Genomic DNA, 25,192 nt, shown 5'->3' on the forward strand with positions numbered 1-25,192 from the left:
ATGCCGGTAAATATAGCAAACATTGTATGTTGGTGGTTGTGGTGGACAGAAAAGGAAGAATACTATGAATAAATGCAAAAAGAAAAAAAAAAATCTTGGGCCACCCCAGTGGCACAGCAATTGAGCGCTGGGCTGCGAAGTTGCCCACAGCCTCTGCAGAGCCGGTTTGATCCCTAGGGCGAGGGTCCCACATGGCGCTCACAGACCTCTCCTGCCGCACCTGCTGCTCCCCTCAACAGTGTACTTGGGTCCTTCTGCCTGTTCTGCTCCCCGCTCTGGCTCTGGTGAATTCTCTCACCCTCCCACGCTTCTGATGGTACCCAGTGCTTGTATAAATAAATAAATAAATCTTAAAAAAAAAAACAAAACTTTATATCTTGCTAGGGAAATATATTTTATTAAATAAAAATATATCTGACATGTGAATTAACAGTATTTCAACTACAATGATGAGAAAAGACTATAAAGTCATCATTCGGGAAGAACTGAAAAGAAGTTTGGTCTCCTTAATTCTATTTTCTCCAGAGAATCTGAAATTCATTCCACATCTCGGTTCTTGCTTAGAAGGGTAAATACTTATTTTCCATTTAATCTTTTCTTAAACTTGCTTTTAGACTATAAACTTTTGGATTGAGCGAGAGAAATGGAAAATAATTTTGATCTCACAATTTCTGTTGCTTGACTAGAAGTTACATGAGGAAAGCAAATAGGTAGGAAAAAACAAGGAAAATATTAATAAACAAAACCTAAGAACTTAAGTAGGTACAGTCAGTAGCTATCAAACAATAGGGAAAATTGGTTTTAAATTTTAAACAAAAAAAAAATTGGGAAATTATTCACTTTTTTGATAAAAAGAAAACTTATAGATTTAATTATTTTTGTGAGTTTCTTCTAGAAATTTAAGCACGTGAAAAATAAAAAAGGAAAATGAAAGTGTAATATGTAAGATTTGTAGGTAGTTATAATAGGAAGACAACTGTAGCCAGGGCCTCATCCAAATCACCTTTCTACACCAAAGGTACTTTGGGCCATTTGGTTTGAGAATTGTGGCTGGATAAAAAGGAAAGAGAAATGTTACTTCATGTGATATATACCCATTGTTTATTCACTAGCACAGTTTAAGTCCATCATATATTGCATTATCCTATGTGCTACTGGGTACATGAGGCATTCAAAGATGCTAGGACTGACTTTGCCTTCAAAAACACATAGCAAGTTATATAGCTGGGACAGAGATCTAGATAGCATATAAGTCAGCAGGTGATACGTAGGTTCACCTCTGAATCTCTGTGGGGCTTTGTATCAGGTGAGGTTTGAGATCATGATCTTCAACTAGGGTCTAAAAATGAGGTATAAAGATTTTATTGAAATTTGTAATTGTGCACAACTGAAACACTAATAAGACAGAGGTTAGACACCTATAAAACTGAAAGGTCACCAGTAGGACATGGGTTGGACTGTGATTCCCCTATGCCAGAGGATGTCATGCAGTTATTGAAAAGAATAGGGTAAAAATATACTGAGGTAGCATGAAAAGATGCTGACGACAATTTTCAAAGGACAAAAGATAGTAGCAGCATGATCTCATTTTATATACATGAATCTGTCTGTCTGTCCTACTGTGATGTATAGATGGCAGAGAAAAGAGGAAAGTCAGAAAGCCTGTGTCTCTCTATTATTATGTGTGTCACTCTGCAGACAGAAAACTAAAGCCAAATTGTTACCAATGGTTACCATTGGAAAGCAGGAATGTGGAGTAATGATAAAGAAGAGCTTGCAGGTTTTATTGCCAATGCATCTTCAGTATATGAATCTTTTGCAATAAGGTGTATATTTCCCTGTTAAAATAACAATAAGAGCAAAAATAAATATGCTGTGTCTTGCCTTTTAGGGTAAGCTCATATGTTCAAAACAAGAGTTTGCCTCGTAAGAAAAGGGAATATGAGTGTTGCTTCTAGTTTCTGGACAAATTACAAAAGATAATATATTTGGAAGACAGAAAAAAGGCCATAAATAATATGAAAAGGGAGTCTTTGATGGTAATTGGCTCATATTTTATCTATATACTCCAAATTAATGTTGACATTTATCAACAACTGGGATAAGACCATCTTTGGCAACTGGAAAGTGACAATAACTCTTTTTTCCAAGGGTCACATACATATCTATGCTTTTATGTAGGAATAAAATGTCTATTAAACCTATAAATTGCATATTAATGAGTGATACCAAGAAAATATATGTCCAGGGCCTCGCTGGTGGTGCAAGGGGTTAAGCACCACACTAAAGCAATCCCCAGCCTCTGCAGCATGAGTTCGATCCCCGGCCGGCCAGGGAATTACCCACATGGCGCAACAGACCTCTCCTGACTCACCCACTGCTCCCCTCAGCAGTGTATTTCAGTCAGTCTGCCTGTTCTGTTCCCCACTCTGTCTCTGGTGAATCCTCTTTCTCTCTCTCGCTCACACACACACACATTTTTGGCCTGTGCCCCAGCTCTTGTATGCATAAATAAATAAATCTTTAAAAAAATATTTATATATGTTGTACTTCAATTCAGTTCCTACCCCCCTGTATCAAGTGTTATATATTTGTAAGGGAAATTGAGAAGGGGGGAAATGGGAGCATGAAATGATCCATAAATAAAATTTATCTGGAACTTTGACTTCCTGGTTTATCTGTGTTTTCACCACTTGGCAACTCTTATAAATGTATTACCACATGCCCTTACTTCCTCCTTCCCTTTCCTTTTTCTCCTTATTAACTTTGAAGGCGTGTGTATAAAAGATACCAGGAAAGCCTGAAAATACATTGTGGATTTCTAGGCAGCCATTCACCCTGGCGCTGAGGTCTCCCGGCTGTGGGACCAACCTGTGCTCAGTCTTCCCTTAACGCTCACCTTCTCTTATTCCAGGGCCAGCCCATCCTGTGTGCTACAGATGTTGCTGCTGTTGTCACTGCTCCTGACCTCGCTGGTCCCCTCCACCATGGGAAAAAGTAAGAGAAATTAGGGATGCTGAAGGTGGTGTCTCTGCTTGGTGCAGCGGTGGCTACTTCTGTTGGGACTGTGGCTGGGGGAAAGAATTTTATCCTGGTGCAGGTAATGCCTCTTTCTACCAATAACTCTAAATGGAGGAGATATACTTAGCGGATACTTAACCTGTGCCAGGCATTGTGCTAGCAGATTCCACCGAATGTTTGCAGGTCATATGCACAATAATCTTTTGAGGGAGGTATAATCAACAAAGAAGGAAACAAGACAATAGGTAAGATCGTTAAAATAATCAGCACTGACAGCTACTTTTCCCCTAGCTAACAGTGTGGATGGCGACTTGTTCTTAGAACTTCGCTGCATGTGCTTGAGGACCATCTCTGCCATTCGCCCCAATAACATCCAAAATTTGGAGGTGATCAAGGCCGGACCCCACTGTGCCAAAGTGGAAGTGATGTAAGTCCCTGTGTCTTTATTATCGTCTCAATAGGGAAACCCTCCACCTCTACCTGTACCTACTCTATTTTACCCAGCACTGTGGGTCCCTTCTGAGAGTCAGGCCAGGCCACTCACAGATATTCTGTCTTGCAGAGCCACACTAAAAAATGGAAATAAACTCTGCCTGGACCCTGAGTCTCCCAGAATCAAGAAAATAATGCAGAAAATTTTGAAAGGTGATGGGTCAGATGCTTAATCTACTCACTTTCTGTCAACTTTTTAACCATTTCCCAGGAAGAGCAAGATATTGAAGCTTTGATTTGCTAGAGTTCTTACCTGTTCAGATCACCTAGTCATACGATATTAAACTTTGGATATGTTTATAATTCTGTCTCAAATAGTCACATTTTATTCTGAGAAGGCTGGTTGATAGATGACAGAGAAAAGAAGAAAGTAAGAAAACCTAGTTTCAAACTATAATATGTGGTTTACTCCCTAACTCTTGGCTAAACATTGTATTATTTATTAAAAAAATCTTTTCCTATCACATTCATGTTAACTTCTTTTGTTCTGCTTTACTACTAGCCTAGACATGCTCTTGATGGTTAGTAGATTCTATAACAATCAGTGATATTAGCAGCCCAGTATAAAGCACCAGTTCACAAATATTTATTAATATATTTAGGAATTTAATGAGAGTTTTTCATTGTCCTAGTTCTAGGGTGTCTGAAAAAAATTTGTTTCTTTTGTAATAAAAGTCATTTTAAGTAATGTTTTCTACAACTATAACCACCACCACAATAATAATATAAGTTCTGCTTGGTGTTAAATGTTTTACTCTGGTATGTTTATGCATACTTGCATTTACTTAATATCTGCATGCTTATCATTCTGGTACTAGAATCAGCCTTGCAAATATGTACAACAGAGAATTTAAATTTTACCAGATTACTAATTATTGTTTTATTAACAATAGAATTTTCATTCATACTTAATTCCTTAAATTTATACTCACTCTATTTAGATAGAAGTGCTAACATAAAACTAAAATTTGCTGTTTCTTTGTGTTACATGTTATTAATTTTATCATAAGTGTTGAGGGAAATGGTTTAGTTGTTTGTTTTTACTCTTTGGCATTTCATAATAGGGCAAACAAAAGTCATTAGTGTTAATCTGAGCCATTTTTAATGTACCATAGTAATAATTGAACTTTATTAGTAACTTTAATATGCTGAATATTGCTGCATCTCCCCCTGCAGTGACCTTCAGGGCTAATGGCTGTTGCCATGGTCCCTGAGGTCCAGCATGGGCAAGGAACCATGCGCGCAGCGGGAGAACAGCAAACTCCCTAAAGCTTAGATAGGCCGGATGCCTGTTAAGAGATAATGAAACATTACTAAACTCTGTGTAATAATAGAATTGTTAGTTTTATGATTTCTCTGTTGTGTCCTTGGCTTTGTTAGCTTTGATCTTAATGAAAAAATATTACTTTGTGAAAAGTATATTCACCCATGCTCATTAATAAATAAGTTAGTGAGTAGTTATTAAAACGAAAAAGTAATTACATAGAACAAAAGAAAAATTATTAGCCTGACTACTTAAGAAAATGACTAGGTCCAGATGTAACTTCAGACATAGATCACTGCCCTGTCAATGATAAGCTAAACCTATGAGCCAGCTGGTTTAATTCACTGATAACCGATCCTATGCCTTTAGAAAAACATATATATACTGACCACTGACTCAAATAAAATTGCACTCAGATTTTCACTCTCTTGAAGTGTGTCTGTGTGTCATTTATTCGCCAACCCCCTGACCACCCCACGCAATCTCTCAACCCTGAGACGGCCTCATCATCCACTGCTGTGCTGGTCCGCGGCAGAATATTGTTTTGCATGCAAAATTAAATAATTCTTACAAGATAGCTATGACCTGATTAAGAGTATATCCTCTGGAGAAAGAAGAATGGTAATTTAACTGCCTAACTTAATTATACCTCTTACTAACTATGAAACTGGACAAGTTGAGTAACTCGCGGTGCCTCAATTTCTTCATCTCTAAAATGGGATTATGCTTATCTATAAATTCAAACTATGAAAAATAATCCATGTCATACAATAACCCATATATAACTATTTGACTATTATACATATATAACTATATATATAACTATTTGACCCATATATAACTATATGATTACTTATTATTAGTATTACTATTAACATCCCCAGTGTTACAGAGAAGCAAACTGAAGCTCAGAGACATTAGGAAATACGTCCCAAGATCTGATAAGTAGGTGAGAGTATGGGAATTTGAAACTATATTCTTTAAAAAAAAAGGTTGGTGTTGGGAACATTTGCTTGTGATGCAATGAGAAAGGGAAATCCTTTTACTCCACGGAGGCTGTCCAGGCACACATGAACAACAAAAGCCACTGTAAGCTCTTCACAGATGGGTATGCTGCTTTGGAATTTGCAGACTTCTATGATTTTAGGAGTAGCTACCCAGACTATAAGGAAGGCGAGGACCCTGATGAGACTGAGGAATTATCCTCAGAAAAGCCCCTGGAAAATGATGATGAAACCATGGAGTTAATTCTGCCTTCTGGTGCCAGAGTGGGTCACCGCTCCTTGATGTGATACTACAAGCAGCGGTTTGGCATGTCCAGAGCCGTGGCTGTCACTAGGAATCAGTAGGCCGTGGGCGGAGTGCTGCGGCATTACAGAGTCCTGGGGTGGACTGGCAGCACAGGGGCGGCGCTGATGCGAGAGCGGGACATGCAGAACGTGCAGAGGATGAAGTCCAAGTGGATGCTGAGGACGGGCATGAAGAACAACGCCACCAAGCAGATGCACTTCATGGCCCAAGTGCGATTCTGAGGCCCCAGGTGGAGTGCGCCACCCGCCTCCACGAGTCCTGGCCCGAGGCTGGCTGGCGCAGGGCTGTGCACCAGCCTGTGCCTGCTCATTGCACCCGTCATCGTGGTCGGTCTAACTAATAATAAAAGTCAGGATCGTGCTGGCAAAAACAAAAACAAAACAAAACAAAAAACCTGTATTCTGGTGCCACACCTTAATTTTTCTTTCTCTAAGGAAAGATTACATTTTATATCACATGTATTGACACACAAAATAAGATTTGATGCACAAATAAAAACTGCATATACTATGATGATTATAAAAGGTGAAGTAAGTTCACCTACCCCAACTTATAGATGGGCTTTGGGGAACATTCATGTGTTAAGCATTTAGTTCACAGACTTTGCACATTAAGGTCTTCTTTTATTATCTCTTCACCATTATAGGTCTAATGTCGTAAGGTGTTTTGTCTACAAAATAAATATAGTTAACTAATAACCAAAAAAATCCATAAATATTTTATTAAATGTGATAAATCAGTAAATGGGGATTAAAGTGTCATTGTCATTTTCATTGTGTTTTCTCCAATAATTCAAAATTGCTCAGACACCTCTATCTTTCTCATTAATTTTCTTCCTGAAATCCAACAGGGCAGCAGCTGAGATATGACCCAGTTTTTGCACCAGGTTAATACTTCCTAAAATGCAAATGTCATTATTCTTCTGTGCATACATTAAAATAAGTAAAAAATTAATTTAATTGCTACTCACCAATTCCTGGATTCTCTTACATTATGGATATTCAAGTCTGGGGGATAAGGTTGTACAAATTCAGTATGTTGCTCATCCAATCCAAAGCCAACTCTTCATCCCATTTCCCCTACTGATAACCTGATTTGGATTCTGAAATTTCAATTCCAAAAACTTTCAGTGCATGAATTACATACAGCGTGTTCTGTACCAGCCATTGTGTTAGATGCTGGATATTCAATAAGATAGAAGTCACAGAGAATTGTCACCATATGATTGGAAAGGCAGAAAAGTTGACAATCACGACTTCATGTGACACATGTTCCAAGGTTCAATTGCTTAAAGAAACAGACACATGAATGAGTCAGTCTCATTATCATCATCTTCAACATGTATGATCTTCACAATGCAGTACTTAAATATTAAGTCCTTACCAGTGCACTAGTATAGTAATAAACAACATGGTCTCACACTTCTTAGAGCTTTTCACTTGGGAAGAAAAAACACTTTAAACACTTCTAAATATATATACACATGTATACACAAATATATCTGTGTATAGATATTATGTGTGTGTGTAAGATCTGTGAGAACACGTAAAGTGAGTGCTATAAGGCATGACAACAGGAAACACCACTAGCTTTAGCTTTAGATGTCAGGAAGTTCCCTCTGAGGACGGGATATTTAAGCTGTCTGTCTTCACCTCCACCAAGTCCCTCAAGTTCCTGGTGAGTCCGAGGGCAAGTTAGGAATAATTAGGTAGCCTCAGGGTCAGTGCAGGGACTTTCGGAGAGTTAAGGAAGGCTCTGGAGATAAGGGCAACAAATTCCAATGGGGACTAATCAAATATCCCAGGACAAAGGTCAACAGGACATTCTAAATCGAGGACAATGAGGAAAAAAGATAAGGCCTGGGACACAGAGATTAATTCTGGGCACAGAGACATTTAGGCAGTGAGTGAGAACACCAAAATCAATCACAAAGAGACTGGTGGGGCTTTAGAATAATTAGGGAAAGAAGGTGTATATTCCCTGAGGCAGGACTCCACTTTGGCTCCCTTGCCCCTCCCTGGCCTGGTTCCACCGGCCTGGGAGTTCCACTTTATTTCTGTTCCTTTTCTCCTCTATAAACTTTTTCTTTCTCTAAATAAATCTGCCTCTTTGTTTGCTTGCCTGAGCGTCTGCGAAGTTCCTACTGTGGCTTCGTGAGACGCCAACCTCTAGCGCTGGGACTCAGCGCCACCCCTGCAGTCTGGGGTCCATTCCTGCCTGGGGGACTAGGCCTGAAAACCTGCAATTTTGGTATCACTGGTGCAAGTCAAGGCTGGAGAAAGGAGCCCTTTCTTAGCCCACCTGCCTTCTGTATTCTATAGATTCATTGGCTGCTTGGTCTTGCTGACAGCTCCCAGGAAGCTAGTCCAGGGTGGCTGCATCTAGGGGCAGGGGAGAGGGTGGTAGTGTTATAGGACAGGGAGAGGGGTAGCCCAAACCCCGGAACCTCCCCCTTTCCTGGGGACCACCCTGTTACAGTAGCTCCCTTAACTAGAGGCTAAGAGACCTTGCTTCTTACAGTCCATTGGAGTTTTGTTGATAGAGCCAGGCGGACCCCATGCAGACACTAAAGGATTCATTCTCATTCAGGTGAAATTCAAAACCAAACCTAGAGACCAAATTTAACATTTCAAAATATCAAAAAGCACTTTTAAGTATTAATTTAAGCAAAAATTTATCCAAATGAAGTGACTTCATTAAAAGATTCATGAATCAGGCACCATCACTTCTAGCAAGCAGAGAGGTCCTGCAAGGAGTTGTACAAAATTAAAGTTTTTGTAGAAAAAAACAAGGTGGGACAAGAAGAGGATTGTTTCAGGCAAGGTCACCTTCCCTTAGGGGAGGGGAGGGGATTTTATTATGCAGATGACCTCACTAGTGCTGATTTGGAAATTCCAGGTTGACTGCTTTAAGATCCCACTTTGGGGGCCTCCCTGGTGGCACAAGGGGTTGAGTACAGCACAGTGAAGCTGTCCCCAGCCTCTGCAGCACGAGTTTGATCCCCAGCCAGGGAGCTACCTACATGGCGCAGCAGACCTCTCCTGGCTCGCCCGCTGCTCCCCTCAGCAGTGTACTTCAGTCAATCTGCCTGTTCTGTTCCCCGCTCTGTCTCTGGTGGATCCTCTCACCTCCCACATCTCTGGCCTGTATCCCAGTGCTTGTATGCATAAATAAATCTTCAAAAAAAATCCCACTTTGGAGAAAGGCTAGTCAGGTAGGTATTAAATCCCAGTAGGACTTGGAATAAATGACTCCACTATGGGCCTGCTTTTTTTTGGCCAGAGGTGTTGGGGGGTGAGAGCATTCACCAGAAACAGAGTGGGGAACAGAACAGGCAGACTGACTGAAATACACTGCTGGGGGAGCAGCGGGTGAGTTGGCCACAACCCAGGGATCAACTCATGCTACAGTGGCTGTGGATCACTTCATAGGTTGTATCTTAACCCCTTGTGCCACCAGTGAGACCCTGGCCTGCCCCTTTTTAAAAAGGAATAGCACACCCTAGTGTGGAGAAAGAATTGGGTGTAGGCCAAATGCATGGGATAAAAGATTTATTGAAAGACATTGCAAGAAGAGCAGAGAACAAGACGGAAGGGGGTCTATGTACACTGAAGGTCTCCAGGCTCTATTTATACTCAAGGTATCACTGATTGGTTAGAGTGACTCTTGGGTGTGTCCTGACTGATTTTAATTAGAATAGCAGATCAGATAATCAGGTCTTCAGATCATCAGCTTAATGCCCAGGTTTCCATGGCAGTCACATTCACTCCCTCTACCCATTCAAGCCTCCCAAACTTGCCTGCTGGGCAAGGAGTAGGGGCTCAGTTTTTTAATTTAGTAATGATACCACATACCTAAAACACACAATTGCCAAATGCTACTCCCTGGCAATCAACAAGAAAAGCAGGAGCCAAAGCACCCTTCTTGATAAGGCAGGTGGGTGCTGGCAAGGAAACCAGACTCTCAGTCCTAAAGAACTACAAATTGCAAAATGGTGACTGCAGGGAATCTATTACACAAAGACAACATATATTTTACAGGCTTCAAGTACTTTTCTAACTGTACAAATGTGCAGATATGTGAATTTAGCAAGGGCATGTGGCTCCTACTACCAGCTCCCAGCCAGAGAGCTGGCCACAGGCTATTGGTTTTTTTTTTTTCTAATATTGACTACACCCAACTCTTCCCAGAAGTGTCTCAGCAGCTGCACCACATTTCCTCACCCTCTCTCCCTGTCTCCACACTAGGCTGACAGTGGGGATAAAACCAGCCTGGAGAATCTCTGGAGTCACCCGCTTATAGAGCCCCAGCCCAGCTGCTCTCGGCTCCTGCTGGCTCCCTGGGACATGAGCCCTCAAGAAGTCTCCATGGCCTCCTTTTCCTGGCCCAGTCCAGGGCTACTGCTGCCGGGCCTGCTCTTCTTGCCAGCCTCACTGGCCCTCCCTGGAGGTAAGAACAGAAAGAAGCTGGCCTGGAGGGATGGGGCAGAATGTCCAGGAATCCTTGGAGCTGGGCTGGAGTATTGAAGCCTCATACCAGCTATATTTTATTAAGCATTTGCCAGTGTGCAGGTACTGTGCCAAGTGCTGCCCGGTGACCTTTACTCGCTACTCAAAAATACTTTCTGAGGTTCCTTATGTTCCCCTTATAAGCCAAACCTTAGATCTGAGGCATACAGCTGGGAGGGAGAGAGGTCAAAACAGGGGAGGCAAGTGCACAAAGCACTGTGGTAAAGGTTCACAGGTGAGGTGGTGGTGGTGGTAGGCAGAAAGGATATCCTGAGCTAATTCCATACAGGCTTTGTGGACTCCAGCCTGACTCCAGACCAAAGCCATCAAGACATTGGGAAAGAGGGCCTCCCCGGTGGCGCAGCAGTTGAGCTCTGGGTTGCGAAGCTGCCCGCAGCCTCTGCAGCACCAGTTCGATCCCCGGCCACCAGGCGAAGGTCCCGGTCCCGATGGCGCGCAGACCTCAGCAGTGTACTTCGGTTGATCTGTCTGTTCTGTTCCCCGCTCTGGCTCTGGTGAATTCTCTCACCCTCCTGCGCTTCTGGCTGTACCCAGTGCTTGTATAAATAAATAAATAAATAAATAAATAAATAAATAAATAAATAAATAAATAAATAAATAAATATTTAAAAAAAAAAAAAAAGAGAGAGAGATTGGGAAAGACAAATCCCATCACCACAAAGGGAAGGTTGCTGGGACCTGAGGGTGGAGTTAAGCAGCCAGGTTTGGTATAAAAATCAGACACGTTGGCCTTGGGGTCTCTCTCTCGCTGGCTCGCTCACCTCCTGGCTTCCCGGCTCCTGGCTGGCAGCCAGCTCTCAGAGCGCCATTTGGGATTCCAGGTCGGCGGATCGGGTAGGACTCATTTAAGACTTTATCTCCCTCTTTTCTCCCTGAGTTGCACCTTTCCTCATTTGCCCTTCTCTTGTGAATAAATCTTTTATTAACCTTTCGTGTGTGCCTGCAGCGGGGTATTAAGTCCCTTTCAAGCGCATGAGTGAGGACCCACAGTCAGGCCACCCCTTTTATATTGGGGCTGCCCTGTAACAGTGGGAGAATTCTGGGGGACTACACCTGAGGGGAGAAATCAAATATTGTACAAAAATGAATGATATAAAAAATAAATTAATGAAAAAATACTTTCTGAGGGAGGTTTGATTCCTGGATGAGGAATGAAAATCACATGCAGAGGAAAAGATACCTAAAAAATCTTTGGCCGTTTATGGAGTCACCTCTCCTTGTCCCATTTCAGCCTCCCCTGGCAGTGCCAGGTGACCAAGAAGGGAACCTGTGCCTGTGTGTGAAGATGACCCCCGGAATCCATCCCACCAGCAAGTGATGAGATCTGATCTCCAGTGCCCCACCCTGCAACTGACATGAGTTTCTATTTTTTTTCCTCTAGAGGCCACTTTCTACAGTCTCTGCTTTTCCTACTACCCAAAGCTTTCTCCTTCCACCCAGACACTAATCTATGTTCAAAGGCAACCACTGAAAGGAGTGCTTCTTCCCTCCCTGGCGGAGCCACACCGAAGAATGGGAAGAAAGTTTGCTTGGATCCGCAGCCTTTGCTGTTTAAGAAAATAGTCAAGAAATTTTTTGAGGGTTAGATACTGGCTGCCTAAATGTGTGCATGAGTGGATCTGCATAGTTCAAGGAGATGGATTAGGAACTTTCCAGGAGGTAAAGGAAAGAATGGAATTGCTCGAGATGGAAAGGAAGTATAAGACACAATTTTGTTCCCAAATTCCCAAGGTTCAGTCACTTATCACCCAATATGCCAAGAATCAAGAGACAAGGATTGGCAGGAGGAGAAAGGTTTGTTCAGGAGGTAGCAAGCAGAAAAGATGACGTCACAAAACTGTTGTGCCCAACGTCGACCAGTGCAGCCCCCAAGGACACAGACAACTGATGCAAGGGCACAAAGGAGTTTATTACAGGCTCGAATCCGGGCCCTCAACACGCACTGATGCAACGGCAGAGGTCGAGAGCCCCGAACAGAGGAAGCTGGGGTATCTTATAGGGTCACGAGTGGCACGAATTTTGAAAGAAGCTGGCAATTACTCATTGGCTACTACAAAGGCATTTTGGCATGCACGGTTATAGTTCCAAACTGATTGGATGGTTAGTGATGCTGTCCCATTTATGGATAGCTGCCCTCATTGGCAGCTGGGGTGGTCTGCTTTTTCGTCACCAAGTGGAGTGAGGGTTGTGACTGCTGAAACTATCTCTGGAATGCGACTGGACAAGGACTAACATATCAAGGTGGAGGATATACAAAATGGCGAAACCTCGGCTAAACTTGGTTCCACAAAAACCTTCCTCACTATGTGCTTCAGGCTGATTATAAAGGGTTTGGGGATAGAGAAATAGGGTTCCCCCAGGGGCAGGAATGTGCTTGTCTTCCACAATCCCTGTGTCAGCATTCCAGTGGTCCTTGTCCTCTGGGGTGTCCGCTCCTCCATTCTCAGGTGAGAGGGGGACTCTGGGCAGTTTGGGGGTAGAAAGCCTCAGGGCTATGGGTAACCTTCCTGGAATTGTGTTCCCTTCTGAATTTTCAGTTTAAAATAACCAGTGTATAATCACTATCCTCAGGGAGAACAAAAATAATTCTTTTAACATTAAGTAGACTGTTGCCAGCCCCTGGGCAATATGGTACAATGTATGAAACTAAACTGCTAGGAGAAAGATTAAGGCAGGAATCGTGCCCTGGTCCTTGGCTCAGGCCCAACCACAACAGCAAGTTCTCAGCATTTTTATTGTTCTTCACAGATGGAGTGTCTTTGGGAGAGATAATGATAATTTCACAAACTAGTTTTTACCCATTTGGTACTTTTTATCCGCAGTCAATCTCCTGATGTTCAGTGACCCAAAGTATCTTTCCAAAACACTGGGACCTCCCTGCACAAAAGCTGTCTAGTCGTCAGCATGATACCTCAGGCTATGCCTCACTCGCTCTCTCTTTCCCTTAGTTTCCTCACATGAGAAATGGGAATATTATGAGTGTCTACTTCAGAGATTACTAGTGAGAACTGACTAGCATTTGATATGGTTCCTCACACATAATCCGTGCTTAAAAAATAGCTATGAATAATTTTGTCTCACTCAATATGGCTTTCAGAGCACCATCCCAGTCAGTTTGTAATGTTGAGTAAGGCATTTAACAAGTGATTCTTGGTGATAAGTAAAAACAATTGCAGTTGAAATAAAAGCTCCCCAGATGAAGTGAACTTTGGTGAGAAAACATTGGAAGTGGGGTGTAGGTCATACATAACCATTTAGCTTATTTTTCATTTACTGATGCCCTCAAACAACAAACTTAGTTGGAGTCAATAGTTAAAGGGTATGACTCATAGGGCCAAAAAATTAAACAAATTTTGCAAAGTCAACCAATGCAGGTACCTTATTATTCCTTCAGAGTTACCTTGGTCTACTTATCCTGAGAATACTTTCAAGCTGCCACTTTATCAGCAATGGTTAGTTAGAGGGCTTTCCTGATGGGAAGTGTCCAAGTCAGATAGCAATTTACTGAAGCTCTCTGCTGTGCATGGAGTGATAAAAATGGAATGGACATGAACTTTTTTCCCCTTCTTTGTGGACTGGGAATTGTCAGCAAAAAATGTCCACAAATTTGGACACTTACCAACATGCATAGTAATGGAACTTAGCAACAAAGCAAAACCACCAAAGGATATTTGCTCTTGGAAGTTTTTCTGCATTTTTCTAATTGTTGTATTTTGTTTCTCCTTGTAAGGCCTTTGTGGTAGAAACAGTTTCCTCATCAAACCATAGACCCTTGAGGGTTTCATTGGTGTTAGAGATAGATACGCATTTTTTCTAATAATAAAAGACAGTAAATGCATGCTCATTATAGATAACATAGAAAAGACAGAGGAAATATGGAAGAAACTTTAAAAATTCAAAAATGTTATTTTCCTTTATAAAAATATAGTCATTTGATATGTTTATGATTTTCAATAAAATAGCATTGTACATAATCATAAAGAAAGCACTTAGTTGGGCCTCCCCGGTGGCGCAGGCGGTTGAGCGCTGGCTAGCGAAGCTGCCCTCAGACTCTGCAGAGCCGGTTCGATCCCCGGCTGCTGGCGAGGGTCCCACATGGCGCCCAGACTTCTCCTGGCGCCCACTGCTCCCCTCAGCAGTGTACTTCATCAGTCTGCCTGTTCTGCTCTCCACTCTGGCTCTGGAGAATTCTCTCACCCTCCCGCGCTTCTGACTGTACCCAGCGCTTGTATGAGTAAATAAATATTAAAAAAAAAAAACAAAAAAACACTTGGCAATTGCTCCATTGTATTCAAACTACTTAGGGAGCATTTCTGTCCCAATCTTGGGTAATAGAATAAATTTTTCTTTACCCATGTGACCTAACATTCACTCATACATTTATAGGTACTCTGTACATCTGTGGTGTAGGTGTGGAAAGATAATTTCCCTTTACCTTTTTGGTTTGTCCTGGGTTGGTGAAGCAATGAAACTAATATTACACAAATTAGTAAGAAAAGAACAAATTTAATTGCATATGCATGAAAAATCTATCTGGAGGCAAAATGAGGGCTTATATGCAAGAACAGAGGAGAGGGACTCACATGACAAAGACCTGATGCTCTATAATTAACGTTTGTCTTTTCATACAGATAGTTTTCTCCAAGAGAAAAGTTATTTCTGATAAAATTCCTTATTCTGGGTAATACCCCCAATTTTCATTCTTCTATGTAGTTAAGGGAGTGGTCAAAGATTCTAATGAGCCTAAGGGCTTCAACTGACTTCAGTTCAAAATTATTCTCCTGCCAAAGAGGCATATCTTGGAGGATATGTGTTGAATATTTCTTGGGGAGGCTTATCCTCAAACGTCACTGTGTGTGTGTGTGTGTGTGTGTGTGTGTGTGTACGCATGTGTGTGTGTGTGTTTACACATACATGAGTAAATCAAATTGACAATGCAATAGTTACACTTGTTTTTTGTGCTGTTTTGATATTTTATTTTGTACTATCCTTTCCTAGTTTATCTTCTTTTTAAAAAAGGTGGATCACAGCCTATAGGAAGTAATTTCATAATCCACTGACAGATCATAACTTGCAGTTTAAAAACACTGTTCCAGTTTTTGATTGAAGAGTTAAGTTTTCACAGTCCATGTTGGAGACTTCACTGTTTCCCAAAGTACTTGGAGAGTCAGGGGAAAAGGACAGGTAGATCTCCTTGCCTATGGTCTGCCTGAAATTTCAACCTAACCTGGTGTTGTAGTCTTTGAGAACCCCATGCAAAACAACTTTTGAGGAGAAGATATAACACCAGGTAGGATATTGTCTGGATTGTTGAAATCCTATGCTCTTAGAACTGGGGGCCCCTACTCACATTCACTGCTTATTCTGCTTCAGCCATGCACATCTTAGTGTAGGCTCTAATGCAAACTGAAATGAAGGCAAAAAATATATTGCTTTTGTTACCAGGCAAAGTGTCTAAAAGTTGTCATCGGGTCAGAATCTCTCTTACTGGCTCTAATTCTAGCCATGCTGTCCACCCTGTCATCACAAATGCCTTTAGTGCAATAAAAAAGAAAAAAAAAACCACAAATTATTCTTGCCAACATGGAAGATGGGAAGGGAGAAGCTTCAGTTACCCCCTGATGGAAATAGGTGAGTTGCATCTACAGGAGCTGAAAGAATGGCAGAGGTCTGTCCTGCTGAGGTAAGGAGCTCCCCTTACAGAGGGGAGCAGGCAGGGAAGGCTGCCACCCAGCTGGCCAGCGGGGCAGCCAACTTCCACCCTCTGCAGCAACTCCTCAAAAAGGAGAGGGACACTGTTGCTGGTACTGGCTGGCATCTTCCACTCTTAGGTATTTACCCAAAGGACACAGAAACATTAATTCAAGAGGGCACCTGCACCCCTATGTTTATAGCAGCACTGTTTACAATAGCTAAGCTTTGGAAACAACCCAAATGCCCAAAAATAGATGACTGGATCAAGAAGATGTGGTACATATACACCATGGAATATTACTCAGCATTCAAAAAAGATAAACTCATGCCATTTGCAGCAACATGGATGGAGCTGGAAGAGATCATGCTTAGTGAAGTAAGCCTGAAAGAAAAAGAAAAATATTGGATGATCTCACTCATAGCAGGAATTTAGAAAACCTAAATAAGGGACTAGGAAAAAGACTAACTGTAATAAAGAAAAAATCAAAATCAACAAGCAATCATAAACCAGAGACACACTAACTGGGGTGGGAGGAGAGGAGGGATTAGGGACAAAATAAGGGGGATGGGTATTGTAAGGGGAATATAACCAAAATGAAAATGCATACATTGTGCAAAAATGAAATATGATGTAAGAATTCTATAAAATAAAATAAAATATATTAAAAAATAAAACAAATGGAAGATTAAAAAAAAAGAGGGAGCTCACTCATGTAGCCCCCCTCTATTGAAGGCTCCCAATAGAAAGGTTATTTCTGTCTGCTGCCCAGCAGGCCCCTTGCTCAGGACATATCAGGAGTGGAGTTCAGACAAAGGCACTGGTTGGGCATTGTCCTTCCTACTTCAGTGGTGTCTGGATGTTAGGGTGCAAGTTTGTCCTCTCCTCTGCACTGGGATGCTTCTAGGTGGGCTTAAGAAAATTTAATTAAAGTAAATTTGATGAATGGTAAAAGGTGAATCTAATTAGTGGTTTACATTTATTTCTTCTTCTCATATAGCTCTTTATCTCTGCCATTGGAGGATTTAAGCTAAGGGGTTTTGGAATGAGACAATTTTGGGTTATCTCAATGTTAATTCTGCATGACCCGGAGCCTCCTCAGTTTCCACCTCTTCCTAATGAGCACAGTAAGGTCCACCTCACAGGATTGTAGGAAGTAATGTGTCTCTCAACAGAATCCCTCACTGGCCTGATTCAGAATTAGACTCCAAAAAGTAAAAGTTCCTTTTTTCTCTTTTCTTAGAGTCTTACCCCCCAGAGCACTTTTTCCCAAACAATGTGGCCACAATCTTTGAACTAATAAGGCAACCCATTGAAAACATGGCAAACAAACTGGAACGCCCCTCTTCAACCCTTTCTGCTTCCCCCTCCCCCACCACACCCCATCATATAACCACAACCCACCTGGGGACAAATAAGTTAAGAAAAAAGTTTAACATGACAAACAAAAACTGTTCTCTATTCATGGTAACAACTAACAGAAAATCAAATAATAAAACCACAATATTTATCAACCAGCAGATCTATAAGATTATAAAATATACAGAATATCTAGTGATTGAAAACTTCATTTAAATGTTGACCTATTAAAGAAAACCAAAGGAAAATAAAATTTGGATGTAACCTTATTAAATATTTATTTGTTTGCTGAGGCAGACACAATGTGGGGCCTGTGCTATTATTAGCCAGTATTATGGAGAGGGAGCAAAATTTGAAAGCAGAGCAGTTATCAAGTAGAATCAAAATAAGCAACTTTTACTTATCCGCTATGTTGAAGAACCAGTCTTCTTTTTCCAATAAGTCTAGAGGTGATGATAGGATTGATTGGGGAAATTAGAAATAAAGCAACTTATACACGGCTCTACATAGAAACTATTAAATGGCACAGTGATTATTTGTCCATTTTCCTCCCTTAGATCAGGGAATAAAGTTCATGCCTATTAATCTTTCTTCATTTCTTTTTTTTTTTAGGATTTATTTATTTATGCATACAAGAACTGGGGTACAGGCCAGAGATGTGGAGGGTGAGAGGATTCACCAGAGATAGAATGGGGGAACAGAACAGGTAGATTGAAGTCCACTGCTGAAGGGAGGAGCAGGCAAGGCAGGAGAGGTCTGCTGCACCATGTGGGTATCTCCCTGGTCGGGGATTGAACTTGTGCTGCAGTGGCTGCGGGCAGCTTCATAGGTTGCACCTTAACACCTTGCGCCACCAGGGAGACCCCTTTCTTCATTTCTGCTTCCAAAACTTGCTTGACAGAGTAGGTGCTAAACAAATGTCAAATATTAACTACATTGAAGGAAACAATAATGCAATTAGCAATGTGATATTATGGTAGAGCTGGTGACTGGGTAAGGTACCCAGGTGAAAGAAAGCTGTCTAACATTAAAGACTCTCTTTTCCCAAATCCTAAATATGTTAGGCACAAAAATTTCACCAAAGAATCGTAGGTATTATAACATACTCCTGCCTCTTATCTCATGTGAAAAGTGATTTGCATGATTTTTATTTAGAATCACATCTGTAACTACTAAAGAATCCGTCCACTTACACACATACACAGTGATATGTGCTAACACTGATTGTACTTATTCACATTTTATGTAAAACATACACATGTAAAATACACACAACCAAGTCATCCTTTTTCCATTTCCACCCTTATTTCCACCCTATTTAATTGGACCTCATATATATATATTTAATATCTTCAACTACTTCAGAAATGTCAACCAATGAGTCCATTAGCTGAGTCACACAATAGCAGACCAATCCCTTTGAGGTACGTAGCATTCAGAATCCTCTGCTTCCAAGATTATTTCAGTATTTTTATAGTCAAAGTTTGGAAGGGAAAAGTAAAAATATACATATTTCTTACCAAAAAACTGCAGAATAATAAACACTTGAAAATACTGCATACAGCATGGCACTATGAGGTTTTTATAATTCATAGTTGGCTTTGTCTTTATGTTATGTGTGCTATTTTCTGTGTGGTTTACACATTCATCTTTCTGCTTCCTAAATTTTTCTTCCATAATACCATGATGTCATGACAATGTCTTCATCTCCAAAAAAATTTCTTATGTGATTATACCTAAGAAAATTTCCTCATTTCTTTATTTTTGCTATTTTGTCTTTATTCTAGTTATGCTATATGATGCCATTTATCTAGTGAGTACCAGTTCCAGAAAGTTGTGGAAACAATTTTAATAAAATGGAGATGAGAAACAATTTATAAAACCATTTTTAAAACCAATAAACCTGGAAATAGAAGACAAAAGCTAACACAGGCAAGAATTCTGAATGTTAACTGAACGATTATTTGTGTTTGCAGATTGACCGTGTCATTAGATTATCAAGTCAGGAAAAGAAAAATAAATCATCTAACATCACAGAACAAAGTAAAGAGGTTAAATGAAGAATGATCAGTTTAAGTTCAGAGGTTAAGTGAATAGGTTGACAGTTAGACTTTATCCTACTTTACATGTCCTACTACCTCCCATCACTTTGCTTTACACACATAAATGAATAAATAAATGTATGGGATAAACAGCCATTATCTACTTACTTCCTATGAGATTTTGACCTTTAACTAGCAGGCATCCCCCATTTATCAAGAGGCAGATGGTCCAGAAAGGGCAAACAAACTCCAGCTCCATTTGTAACTGTCAACCAGGGCTCCCTTGCTTTACTCCTGTCATTGCTTCCTTGCTGTTCTAGACCTGGGCGGCTCAGGCCTGTTGGCTTTGAATATTTGCAAGTCCCATTAGTTTCTTTGGACTTGTCGGCAGATTTTGGCCTCAGAACTTCCTAAGTGCTTTTGCTCAGACTCATTTCTCTGGCTGTCCCAGGTGAACATACTTCTTCCAGTTCTTATCATTCAAACTCTAACTCATCTAGTTTCAGGCTCTATTCAGTTGCTGAGTGGTTAAAATAGACAAGAGAAAGTATGGGAATTTAGACTGTTTAAGTATGGGAATTTAAACAGTTCTTTAAGGACTGTTTTCCTGTTGTCCTGACCGCAGGCCACATGACCAGTGGCCTGAAAGTATTTATTCATAAATTATTTCCACAAACACTTGTTGAATGCTTAGTATGAACTAGACTCATACTGGAAATGGGCATGCAAAGAAAAATGACCGTTTTCTTGCAGAGTAATAATCCAGCATGGGGGTATGTAAACCAATATTCCCCACAATGTGAGTCATATCCAAGGACCAAGGTCACCCCTTGGAAGGCACATAATGGGATTTCTGATGGAGGAAACGTTGAAATGGCTCCTGAGTGACAAGCAGGAACCCCTGGTGACTGGGCAATGCCTATCCTCCTGTTTTATCTCTCTGCATTCCTGGCCTCAATACTAAGCTCCAGGCTAAAAAATAAACTGCTTATTTTTGTTCTCAGGTCATACCACAAGTTTTCGGCTTCCATGCTTCTGCTCATTTGGTCGTTTTTGGCACTGGATCCTTTAACCATTCACCTTAACTAGGACCCACCTCCAGAAAGATTTCTATGATAGTTCCTGTCCTTCCAAGAAAGGGAGTCAGATGCCCCTTCCTCCACCTCCTTTGAATGCCTGTAGAACTCTGCGCATTGCTAAGCATCATGGAGCTCCAGAGAAGTCCATATCTTTCTGTCCTCCTTCTATAGACTGAGGTCAGTAGTAACAGAGTCCATCTTTTCCTTCTTTGTAACCTTTAGTACCTTTTTTTCTAGCTTATTTCTGGTAGGTAAATGTTAAGAAGATAAATGGACATATGGATTAAAAATAGAGTAAATAGGGCCTCCCCGGTGGCGCAGTGGTTGAGCACTGGGTTGAAAAGCTGCCCGCAGCCTCTGCAGCGCCGGTTCGATCCCCGGCTGCTCCCAGGCCACCGGAGGAGGGTCCCACATGGCATGCAGACCTCTCCTGCCTCCCGCTGCTCCCCTCAGCAGTGTACTTCAGTTCCTTCTGCCTGCTCTGCTCCCCATTCTGGCTCTGGTGAATTCTCTCACCCTCCCGCGCTTCTGACTGTACACAGTGCTTGCGTAAATAAATAAATAAATAAATAAATAAATCTTTTTTAAAAAATTAAAAAAAAAATAGGGTAAATAGATTAGAAGTAGAGCCATTTACTCTATTTTGAAATAGAGTAAAAGTAGAGCAACTGTGTTGGAAAGATATATCTAGCAATAGCATAGAAGATAGATAGTGTTAAGCAAGACTGTTTCACTGGCAAGAGACAGATATCTAATTTATTTGGTGTTGAAAAAATAATGAAGATCTACTGGACTGAAAAACTGACAAGTCCATGAATAAGTCAGAGCCAGCTGGAGGACAGTGGCCAACAAAAGCCTGAGTAGTTTGGCCCATCTCTTTTGCTTTTCTCTGGATCAGCTTCATTCTGACAGGATCTTCCCAGCTATAGGGAAGGACCCATTTTAGCAGTTTGGCAACCCCAGAAAGAATTAAAAATCATCTTTTCAGTTATTTCAACAAAAACTATAGGGTCTGTTTCTCAGGTGACCAGGCTTAGTTCACTTGCCCATCTGTGAATTAATCAGCAGCATTGGGTGAGGGGACTGATAGGGAGGAACTGAGAAACAGTCTTCCCACCTGAGCCCCATGGGCCAAGAGCAAGTAAATCTAAGATGTGTTACCATAAGAAAGAAAAAAGGGATTCAGACAACATTTCTGCAGAGACTAAATAGAAGCTGATCCTGATCCTGGTACAAATGCCATTGGTCTGTAGGGGTGAAGTCATCTGGGGGTTCAATGTCATGTTCAAATGTATCCATTCTTTTCCTCTTGATGTGAAAGTCATTCCATCAGAAAGGATAATTTTAGGGAAATAGAAATGGAAACTGTGAGGGAGTCGATTCTTAGGCAAGCTCAGAACAGAGCTAGACTGCCCATTGTTGCCTGTCAGCATGTTTAGTTTTCAGGATGGAGCAATGACTTAGCCTAAGTTCCCTTCTGCCCCACCAAAGCAAAGCCTGAGTAATCAGTTTGCCTTGAAAGGACATTTATCAATATTTTGATAAATGTTCCTTATGAATTGGATGCAGAACTGGGAAAGTAAAGCATAGCAAGATGATATGATCAAGGAGGGCTAAATTCTACTGGAGACCCTCTGAGAAATCATAAAGAATATTTGCCTAAAATATGGAAGAAGAGGGAAATATTTATTAATTGCCTCTTGGTTCCAATTCAAAAAGGATTTTCCGTGGCGGTAAAAGAGAAACTTTGGTGTGGAAATATCCCTGGTACAGCTAAGGAAGGAACTATAAGTTCACCCCTGCACACAGTTGGTTCTGCAACTATGGGGTAAAACACTCACCTAGAAGATTTGAGCAACTTGGATTTTACCATCCATTCTGAAAAATTCATAATTTTTCAGACTGATTATGAGGCATGTGGTATTTAACCACCAAAGATTCCTACCTTAAGAGTTGCTTGCAGGCATTAAAAGATTGTGCATAAAAACTTGGCATTCAGCTCTTTGCAAAAGTAATATTTGAAGAAATATTTGTTCCAACAAGAGAATGAATTTGTTTATTGTGCTAGACTACAGCATTCCTATGCTTATAAATATTTTTGCATTTTGGCTGATGAGATCAAGGATTCAAGTGCATATTAAGAAAAAAATAACAATCCTTGGGGTGGGGGGAACCTTCCCTTTTTACTTCATTTTCAAAAACAAATGATTGTAATTCAGTCATTCCCAGGAGACAAACTCTTTACAGTCTATAAATGTTGACTATGTCTTGACATGCTTCATTCGCTTCCCTTTTTTGGCAGCTCATATACTTAAATTGATGCTCTACTCTCCCCAAACACTGGCATTTACGTCAGATTTGGGTTGGGTCTGGAGACCATTACAGCAAACACTTCGTTTTTCCTCAGTTACAAGAAACAGTGAAGAGATTTGGACATGATTAATGCTGAAGACAACTATTTAAGTCTAGGAAACATGATAAAGTGTCCAAACTGGGCAGCAGATAATTAAGATTTTCATACTTGAGCAAATTTGAACTCAACAAAAATTCAATTTCCTTTCTAGGAATCTACCAGGCAACACAGTCATGTTCACTGATTTTATTTTGATGGCAATCTAAGTTAATTTAGAAGGAGTATTAAAAAAAAATAAACAACTTTCTATTTTGCAATAATTTTAAATTTATACAAAGATGTATAAATTTAAGATGTATAAATTTAAGATGGTAATTTCTGTGTAAACTTCACCAAGTTTCCCCTAATGTGAACAATTATATCACTGTGGTGCATTTACCAAAGCTGAGAAACCAAGAAGGGCACTTTATTATTAGTGACACTCCAGACTTTATTTGGGTTTCAGCAGTGTTTCCACTTTCTGTTCCAGGATCCACTCCAGGGCACAATCCTGTGGTTAGTTTTCATGTCTCCATACTTTTTTCTGGACTTGAGATCATTCTTATACTTTCTCTTATTTTTCATGACCTTGACTTGGAAGAGTACTAGTGAGCTAATTAATATTTCTCAATTTAGGTTTGAGGAATGTTTTTCTTAGGGCTTCACTGGTCTTATAGACTTCTGGAAGAATATCAATGTTATGTAGTTTCCTTCTCATCATATCATTTCAGGGGGTACCTGATAGCCACCTGACACAGATGACATGAACCTTTGTCATTTGGTCTCATGGATATTTGTACGATTTCTCCAAGGTAAAAGTTACCTCTTAAAAAAAAAAACACTTTAGGAAAATATAAGGAGCTCTGTATAGGCCACAGGGTAGCTACAATGTTAGTAAAACAAAGAAACAAATATTTAAAAAGAAGATGTTAGTAAAACAAAACTATGGAGATGCATGACTATTTGCTGTGTTTGCATTTTAGAGTAAGTAAATTTGAACCACTCAACTAGAAGAATAACAAACAGGTCTTTAAAAACCCACTCCAGAGATTTTTTTTTTTTAAGATTTATTTATTTATGCATACAAAAACTGGGTTGTAGGCCAGAGATGCTGGGTGGGAGGTGAGAGGATTCACCAGAGAGAATGGGGAGCAGAACAGACAGGTCTACTGAAATACACTGCTGAGGGGAGCAGTGGGCAAGACAGGAGAGGTCTGCTGCGCCATGTGGGTTGCTCCCTTGCCGGGGATGGAACTCAGACTGCAGTGGCTGGTGACAGCTTGAAAGAGCTGTCTTTAACCCCTGCACCACCAGGGAGGCCCACCACTCCAGAGATTCTTAACCATATATCACAGAGTAATTTTGTCATAGCTTAATGTTAAAAGCCCTTCTCTCTGGAATTGAATCTCAATATCCTGTATGACCTCTCTGAACCTCATTTCTTATCCTGGTAACTTCAAAGTCTCATAAAGATAACAGTAATATCTAATGCAGAGATATGTTTGGAAGATTGAATGATTCAATATTTGTAAAGCTCCTAAAAACATCTGGAATTTAACACAAAGTAAGTGTCTGCACGTTGGGGTGGTACAGAAGCTTAATAGTGACCAAGGTTTGTTGCAACTAAATAAAGGAAGCAGCTTATTTCATTATTTTCCAGCTCCTTTAAGTAGTTATAATTTGTTTATAACAACAAACAGCTACTGTTTGTTGAAGAAAAATGTTTTCAATCACCTGTTAAAGTTTGTTCCATAGACAAAAGTTAAGAGATAAAAATAATCTCTTTATGCCGTTCTGATTTTTATAAACTTGATAAAATGGGCCTCTATCACAATGGCAATTAGAAAACAAAATGAAACATTGTTCAAGCTTTAAAGAATAACTTGCATATTTCTGGGACATTTTCCCATCAAGTCCTAAAACACAATTGATAACAAGAGGTATAACCACAAAAATTCCTAATTATTCATGAGCTAGCCATATACTTTACAACTTTTAAATTATTTCTCAT

At 40.5% G+C, this 25,192-nt stretch overlaps 1 protein-coding gene across 1 annotated transcript; it reads left to right on the top strand.

The window, feature by feature from the left end:
* Positions 1–4,146, top strand: LOC119260330 (platelet basic protein-like). Its single transcript, XM_037529308.2, has 4 exons — positions 1–6; positions 2,826–2,997; positions 3,313–3,448; positions 3,584–4,146. Exons 1-4 carry the CDS (start codon positions 1–3, stop codon positions 3,684–3,686), a joined length of 417 nt encoding a protein of 138 aa, XP_037385205.1. The 3' UTR covers positions 3,687–4,146.
* Positions 4,147–25,192: the final 21,046 nt, after the last annotated feature.

Source organism: Talpa occidentalis, unplaced genomic scaffold (genome assembly GCF_014898055.3).
Source record: "Talpa occidentalis isolate TD23 unplaced genomic scaffold, MPIMG_talOcc4v2.1 talOcc4.6, whole genome shotgun sequence".
Lineage (NCBI taxonomy): Eukaryota > Metazoa > Chordata > Mammalia > Eulipotyphla > Talpidae > Talpa > Talpa occidentalis.